General features: G+C 44.1%; 1 protein-coding gene across 2 annotated transcripts; it reads left to right on the top strand.

Moving 5' to 3' along the window:
- The first annotated feature begins 335 nt into the window (after positions 1-335).
- Positions 336-6,783, top strand: LOC146551318 (ER membrane protein complex subunit 3). Of its 2 annotated transcripts, none has more exons than XM_085258793.1 (9): positions 336-403; positions 1,145-1,342; positions 2,056-2,113; positions 2,461-2,554; positions 3,700-3,804; positions 3,972-4,053; positions 4,366-4,445; positions 4,517-4,599; positions 6,022-6,783. In XM_085258793.1, exons 2-9 carry the CDS (start codon positions 1,188-1,190, stop codon positions 6,145-6,147), a joined length of 783 nt encoding a protein of 260 aa, XP_085114919.1. In that variant the 5' UTR covers positions 336-403; positions 1,145-1,187; the 3' UTR covers positions 6,148-6,783. The 2 variants fall into 2 exon arrangements, with proteins under 2 accessions (XP_085114919.1, XP_085114920.1); XM_085258794.1 differs by lacking the exon at positions 336-403 and adding an exon at positions 461-730.
- Positions 6,784-7,466: the final 683 nt, after the last annotated feature.

Here is a 7,466-nt window from a genome sequence, read left to right as displayed (position 1 = left end):
CACATATCGGCTCTTGATAAATATTCAAGCGTTACAGAAATGCACTGTGTAATTTGTTGAGAACAAAAGGTTTTAACAACGCTTAGTGGAAACATCATAAAATGTTGTGTTCTCTTATTGTATTTATTTATTTTTGAGCAGTTTATATTTTTTATTCTTTCAACAACCTGCAACTTTATCTAAATATCTCAGTCTGGCCCATTTTTCCAGAATGATTCATTTCTTTAACATTTTAATGAAAATTTAAAAAAAAATGTTTTCAATTTTATGTGATTTATTGAATTAATTTTTTTAAAATTGATTTCGAAAATATAAAATAATAATCTTCCGTTTCCGGTAAACCGGAAGTTCTTCTTCTAACTCCTGCGCGTGTGCAGATTGTTTAACAAAGTTCATAAATGTGGTGAGTTACGGTCATTTCAACATAAATTACAGATTATTTTCACGCAGTGGTGACCCGGTGGACTTATTAAACTCACCTGTGCGGCCGCAGAAGCTGTCACTTTGTACAAACGCTCATTTAAAGCTGAAGATTTAACACGAGTAACCCGCTGAGTTAGCAAGCTAGCACCTTTAGCTGTCTTTGCGTTTAGTTTACACCGGGCTAATGCTAACTGTAGCCGCTGAGCGATGAATGAGCAGAGGTCAGCGGTCAGTAACAGGTTCGTGTAGTTAGCACCTCTTAGCTCCGTTAAAGGAAACAGCAGTTATCGTGACGTTTCAGCTGCCGGTAGGTCAGCGGCGGATTTAATTCACACAATTTAATTTAGGAGTCGGAGCGATTTGTAATCATTGTCCAACAACAAAAAGGATTATTAGTGACGTGTCGATCACGGAAGCGCGGTGATGTGCAGAAGCTTTCAGCCGCTATATCGTGCTATTGTCGGGGTAAAAATACCCTCTGCTCATTCTCTCCAGGCTCTTATTTTGAAATAAACCAGGAGAGAGCAGCTCAGCATGTGTTCACATGTGTGTCATAGTTCATGCTGATAAAATAAGAACTGTTGAGCCTTCAGATACTATGGAGAGACTTTATTTCTGCATGCTGAGGTTCAGGTTTTCATAATTTAGTAAAATGATTTAACACTGAGCATCACTTCATGTTGTACTTCCTCCTCCAAACTGTCCGGTACACCTTCCTCAGCGCCTCCCTGTCTGTCCTTGGATCGTGGGTTAAATAGAGAGCGATGGCCGGTCCGGAGCTCCTGCTGGACTCCAGCATTCGGATGTGGGTGGTCCTGCCCATCGTGTTCGTCACCTTCTTTGTTGGGGTCATCCGACACTATGTCACCCAGCTGCTCCACAGCGACAAGAAAGTCAACCTGGAGCAGGTCTCTGACAGGTGAGTCTGAGAGCACACACACACACACACACACACAGAGGTTTGTTTTTTTCTTTTTTTAGAGAACCAGCAGATTTAGTAATACAATTATATTGCAGTATCAGTCACGTAAGAGTATTATTGCGACTCGCTGAGCATCCTGATCACATATATTGGAATTTTCACCTCTTCTTCTTTTTTTCACCCCTCGGCAGTAAAAGGTTTTGGGGGTTTTGTTGTGTTGTTTTTCACAGAGGTCATGGTGAACCTGTTTCCCTTTTAGCTGGCAAATATAGCCATTACATAAGCTGCAGATCAACAATGTGTCAGGACCCAGACGCAGCTTGACCCGTGCTGCGTTCACTGGTCGAGGGAGTAACAAAGAACAGAGGGAGGGAGGGAGTCCATCGTTACCTTTTACCTCGTTTTTACGCAGTTAAGAAGCTTTGATAGAGCTGCTGTGTTTGGACTCATAAGAAAACTTAAGCTGTGTCTGTTTACAGGATCCTTTATTGTGTATTACGTCCATGTTTACTTATCAGACCAGTCGACAAGAAGAACTTCTAAAAAATGTTTGAAGTTAACACTGTTTGCCTTCAGGTGCTCAGCTCATATCTGACCTGTTATGATCCCTGACTGAGCTCTCCTCGCAGTCATGTTGTGTGTCTGAAGTGAAAGTGGCGCCCCGGGCAGCATCGTACCCTAACCGCTCCCATGTTCATGTTTCTGTTCAGCCAGGTGCTCATGCGCAGCCGCATCCTCAGAGAGAACGGAAAGTACATTCCCCGACAGGTGAGAGCCCCTTCGGTTTAAGGTAGAATTTGACCTTTATCCTAAAATATTACATATTAATACATTTACACCCTGTGCTTGAGGGCGTCAAATTTCCCCTCAGTACATCCTCCGTATTCTTTATTCTGTGGGTCCTTATTCCATGCATCATGTGTAAATCGTATTTACTTCTGATGAAGAGCAGCGGATGTTTGTCTGTCTGCAAAGTAACCACAGACTGTTCTGTTAGAAGTTACAGACATTAAAAAAATCATCCTTTAAATAATCAGCTGTGTTTAAATGTCACAGTCTGACTGTGAGTGCATGAAGTGTAAAACTCGCTGAGTGAAGTGTCTCCGCTGGTTTAGTCCTTCGCCATGAGGAAACATTACTTCAACGACGCCGAGACCGGCTTCTTCAAGAAGGCCAAGAGGAAGGTTGTCCCCAAGAACCCCATGACAGGTGTGTTTGAACACATGATCGTCCCTTCATTATAACCAGGTCTGCCTGTGTGAACTAACTGATGATCTGTTGGAGGGTGCAAATGTTTCTCTTTGGTTCTCGTCTTTAACGCGCCTCAGTTCTTTGTCTCGTGGTTTCTAAACAGACGCGAGTCCCTCAGAAATGGTTTAGCTGCTCTGTTCATGTTCAGTCTGTTAAATTCTCACTGTGATACTGCAGCCTGTGAACTCGCAGTGGACATTAAGCTCAGGATCGGGACGTCTGCATAGGGAGAAGCATTAACGAACCTCGTGCTATGGATGGATCACCTCAGACGTCTGTAGTTCGTTTACTTTGCTCTTAATCAGTTGACAAGTTTGTAAACGTGTAGCTTTTTTTCCATGTTTTGTTTTTTCCTTTAACCCAGATAAAAACTCAAACCTGTGAGAGCGTTCGCTCTGATTATTGGTCAGCTGTGTCTCAGACGGGAGCAGCAAAAGCAACAAGAAGAAGGTGCTAGTAGGGCAACATGTCGGGGCAACATGTGGAGGCTAGTTACCTCTACTGACCGATGCACACGTCCCAGAATGCAAAGCATACCTGGCTTTGAGAAGGTGTTTATTTGACTGAGACCACTTCCTCAGCACAGTTGTTTTGGTTCACACCTGAGTGACATCTCCAGTGAATAAAACAGTTTGATTTAAACGGACTGAACCCGCAGTTATGACATCACCGTCATCTGAAGTTCAGTCCGTCTTCTGCGTCTTCTTCCTGCCCTGTGTTTGTCTCCGCCCATCAGACCCTCAGCATGACCTGTGATTGAGGTCGGATTTAAGCTCATCATCCTTCATCTTCCCGTGCTGTGTGTTTAGGTCCATCGAACCACTGCAGGTCATTGTCTGTTAGCTACCTTTGCGGTCTTTGTTTACGTCCGTTTACAACAGATGTGTATTGTTTTAGGCTTCCTTCAGTCACAGTGTGGTTATAATCTTTGGATGGAAATCAGCCTCATAAGTCTCCTTTACGCACACCTGGACGTTAAACTTTATGGAAACACCTGCAGTGAGATGATGAGGGAACACACTCGTCATCTCACTGCAGCTGAAAGAATCTGGATGTTTTTATCCGTCAGTGGAGCCGTGCTCTGAGCCTGTTGTTTGTTGCAGACTCTAGCATGATGGTAGACATGATGAAGGGAAACCTGACCAACGTCCTGCCCATGATTGTGATTGGTGGATGGATCAACTGGGCTTTCTCTGGATTCGTCATTAGTGAGTTTGTCCACATCCTGATGTATGACACACACACAGTTTAGGAATGATCTGTGAGCGCTGTTAGATACCTGACACGTATGCGCATCACTACAATCACATCTGTAAACAAAGCGGCGCCCAGCAGGTCCAACTCGTCTCACTGGTTCCCGATGTTTTTTTCACAGCTAAGGTGCCGTTCCCGTTAACGCTGAGGTTCAAGCCAATGTTGCAGAGAGGGATCGACCTGCTGTCGCTGGATGCCTCATGGTAAAAACTCAACTTGAACACTGAAACGCACAAGCTGCTCAGCAGACCGTGAATGCAGCACAGCAGAGATCAGAGTGCAAACATTTACCGCTGTAATCCGCAGCGTAGAAACAGTTCAGTTCATTTTTATTCAGTTTCAAAAGCATCAAACACGACATACATCTGTCTTTTATTTACAGTCTGTTGCTTTGGTCCTGATGTGTGAATGAAATGTGATGAAAGTTTATTTGTGAGTTTCATGAAGGAGTATTTTCCTTCCAGCTTACTTCCTGACATGCAGCTTCTTTAAAGTCACGTGATTTGATGTTGCAGGGTGAGCTCGGCGTCCTGGTACTTCCTGAACGTGTTCGGGCTGAGGAGCATGTACAGCCTGATTCTGGGTCAGGATAACGGTGAGGTTTCACTTTCTCGTAAAGCTCAGCTCTGTTTCCTTTCACGGACTAACGCCGGCGTTCCCTCTCAGCTGCTGACCAGTCCCGGATCATGCAGGACCAGATGACAGGCGCTGCCATGGCGATGCCCCCTGACCCCAACAAGGCCTTCAAGGTGACATTTACACACAACTGCACAAAAATGCTGCTTTGATTGTCTGTTTCCTCTCCAAAGTGAAACATGAATTATGAAAGAATAACAGCGTTTGTTCGTGACCACACTAAACTTTGTGTGTGGGCAAAGCCTTCATCCTCCCAGTAACTCCCATTTAAAGTGAAGCCTGAGGATCAGGCCATGTCCACACTAATACGTTTTCGTTTGAAAACGCATCTTTTTCTCCCCGTTTTGGCCTCCCGTCCACACTGAGACGGCGTTTTCGGTCGAGGAAAACGCAGCGTCTTGAAAACGCTCTCCAAAGCGGATACATTTGAAAATGCCTTTTTTCACGGTGCAGTGTGGACAGCAAAAACGGAGCCTTTTCAAAAACGATGACACATTTTAGTCATGTAATGCAGTCATGTGACCAATTAAACTAAGCAGAGGGCATGTTGTTTTGTTTGCTCTCAGTTTTGACAGCCCTATTAAAGATTAATATCAGTCAGCACTAGAGCTGCCACGATTACGTCGACTATCAAAATCGTCGACGACTGATTTAATAGTCGACGTGTCGTTTGAAGCTTTGTAAGATCCTGAGAGACGCAGGAATAAGTAGCAGGATTTAAGAGTGTAATAATGGACTGAAACAGAAGATGGCAGCACTGCATGTACAAGGATGCCAGCTGCCGTTAAACCCCGAAGAAGAAGAAGCTGTGTCCCAGAATTCATAGCGCAGCTTCCAACAATGGCGGCAGCTAGTTAGTTTGAATATTACTCTTATTATTCTTTCTGGGTCACAAAATAAACGTTTAACATATTTTCATGGAGAATGTAGCTGTGTAAACCTCAAATATCGGCTCAGTTTATCAGGACACCACATATTTTCAAAAGCGCTCCGACGTTTTCGGAGACGTCTGTTACCCACTAGCTCGATAGCTAGCCGGGGGCTAGGTCACTAGCGCCGTGAGAACACCGGACTCCCGGCAAATTGTTTTCAAACCCACCGCTGTCTTTCACTACTCAGGTTAAATATATATGAGTCACTTAGATAACTTACAAATGTTATTGTTTGGCTTTTTTTTTAGTATTTTATTTGTTCCTGAGTAAATCGGTTTGTCTGAGATTAAAGTTATAGTTTTTACACAGCTGAATAAACATCAAGCAGACAGCTGATTATCAGAAGTGTGAGATGCTTGAGAATATACTCCGGTGTCCTGTTATATTTTAGATAGCAAGGAGTTTATTAAACTTCACCGAAACAATCTGCAGATTTCATTAAACTTTAATAAACTATCATCTTGTCTTTACTTTTTTTTAAAAAAACGTAAAATGCTGCAAAAATGTTACTACAGTAAAAATATAAAGATAAGCTCTGTTGAGACAAAGTGATCGTCACTGTGGAGTTAAATGCTGCGACTCGTGTCCCTGTTGTTGATTCAGAGCGAGTGGGAGGCGCTGGAGGTCGTGGAACATAAGTGGGCGCTGGAGAACGTGGAGGAGGAGCTGATGTCCAAAGACCTAAACTTTGGGGGCTTCTTCAGCCAGGACAAGTCTGCTGTATTCTAGGACCACGAGGACGCGCTGGAATCCCGGGGGTGTTCCTGAACCGCCCTGCTCTCCCCTCAGTCTGTCCTGAAGGCTCCGGGATAGTTTTCACAGTGCAGGATTTAAACACAGAGAATTATTTTTATGGAGCTGCCTCTGAAATCGTCTCTTTGCTGCCCCGGGCGCTTCGCTCACTCTCAGCTTTTGTACGTTTCCTGGAGTTCGAGCCGGGCTCCGGATTTTCCCTGGGTTGTTGTTAGTTTATATTTGAGAAAAATCTAAAAGAAAAGATTTTATTTGTAGTTGAGATTTTACTTTGAAATGATGTTTGTGTCGTGGGTGTTTAAGTTACACATTTTTACATCTAAATTCAGCGATTCAAGTCCAAATCCATTACACAGGAAGTAGTGACTTAGGACACAGATCGGAGCTTTAAAATCCTCCACACCGGCAGGCTGAGCACCTGCTGAGATCTGAAACGTTTCTCCGGAGCAACGCTGGAAACCGAAGCATCGTTTTTAAAAAACGGCTGGAACGTTTACAACAGGACGAAGCGGGCGAAGGCTTCATGTCGTCCCGCAGGACGTTTTGGATGTACCTCTGTATGCTGTGGTGTGACGCATGGAGTGAGTGAAATAAAGGTGCCATCACAACTAACCACATTTCTCATCCTTTCATCATTCAGCTCTTCATTCCTGAGTCTGCCGGCCTTTGTTTTTCTGCTTTTACCCGGTAAGCTGAGTCTGTTTCAGTGGTGGTGGGAACACATTCAGTGTGGCTCCACACACGGGTGGAGGAAGGTAAAAGACTGTCAGTGAAACAAAGCCTGCAAAAAGAACTGCAATTCCCCAAATGTCCACTAGAGGCTCCAGCAGTGAGTCCCTGTGTTAAAGGTTCACATGAAGCAAACATGTTGACAGTTTTTGGTGTCTGGATGTTTTGAGATCAATTTAAATTTTTAGTAAAGCTCAAATTTAGGGGCGTGGCCTATTTGAATGACAGGTGGCTGTATCTGAACGTCTGAGTCGTGCATGTCTTTGTGTTGTTTTAATAATCTGACCAATCATACGGCTGCTGTGCTGTTTACAGAAGTCTGAGCTCCAGATGTGCTGAGTGAACTTTGGGGTTTGGTGTGGTTGTTATGGAGCACTGATGAGCGTGTGTCTGTGCGCCTCGTGCTCCGTGCAGTAAGCTCGCCTTAGCTGATAACTTGGTTCTACTTCTCGTTCAGCTGTGGTCATTTTAAAAACAGATGCGTCTCCTGTACGATGTGTGAGCGCGTCCTCCTCGTCACACACGCAATTAAAGCTAAAATAACGAGACAGAAGCCAAGAGTACAG

Source organism: Mchenga conophoros, linkage group LG20 (genome assembly GCF_057382185.1).
Source record: "Mchenga conophoros isolate Kocher_MC1m ecotype Shallow Benthic linkage group LG20, M_conophoros_male_GT1.1, whole genome shotgun sequence".
In the NCBI taxonomy this organism is placed as follows: Eukaryota; Metazoa; Chordata; class Actinopteri; order Cichliformes; family Cichlidae; genus Mchenga; species Mchenga conophoros.
Note: the sequence above shows the minus strand (reverse complement) of the source record. Positions and strands in the feature narration are given on the sequence as shown.

Bases quoted from the DNA above. Each gene is read 5' to 3' on its own strand.
- LOC146551318 (XM_085258793.1), top strand. From the start codon at position 1,188: ATGGCCGGTCCGGAGCTCCTGCTGGACTCCAGCATTCGGATGTGGGTG. The intron at 2,114-2,460 runs GTGAGAGCCCCT...CCGCTGGTTTAG, and splicing joins GAAAGTACATTCCCCGACAG to TCCTTCGCCATGAGGAAACA. The intron at 3,805-3,971 runs GTGAGTTTGTCC...TTTTTTTCACAG, and splicing joins TTTCTCTGGATTCGTCATTA to CTAAGGTGCCGTTCCCGTTA.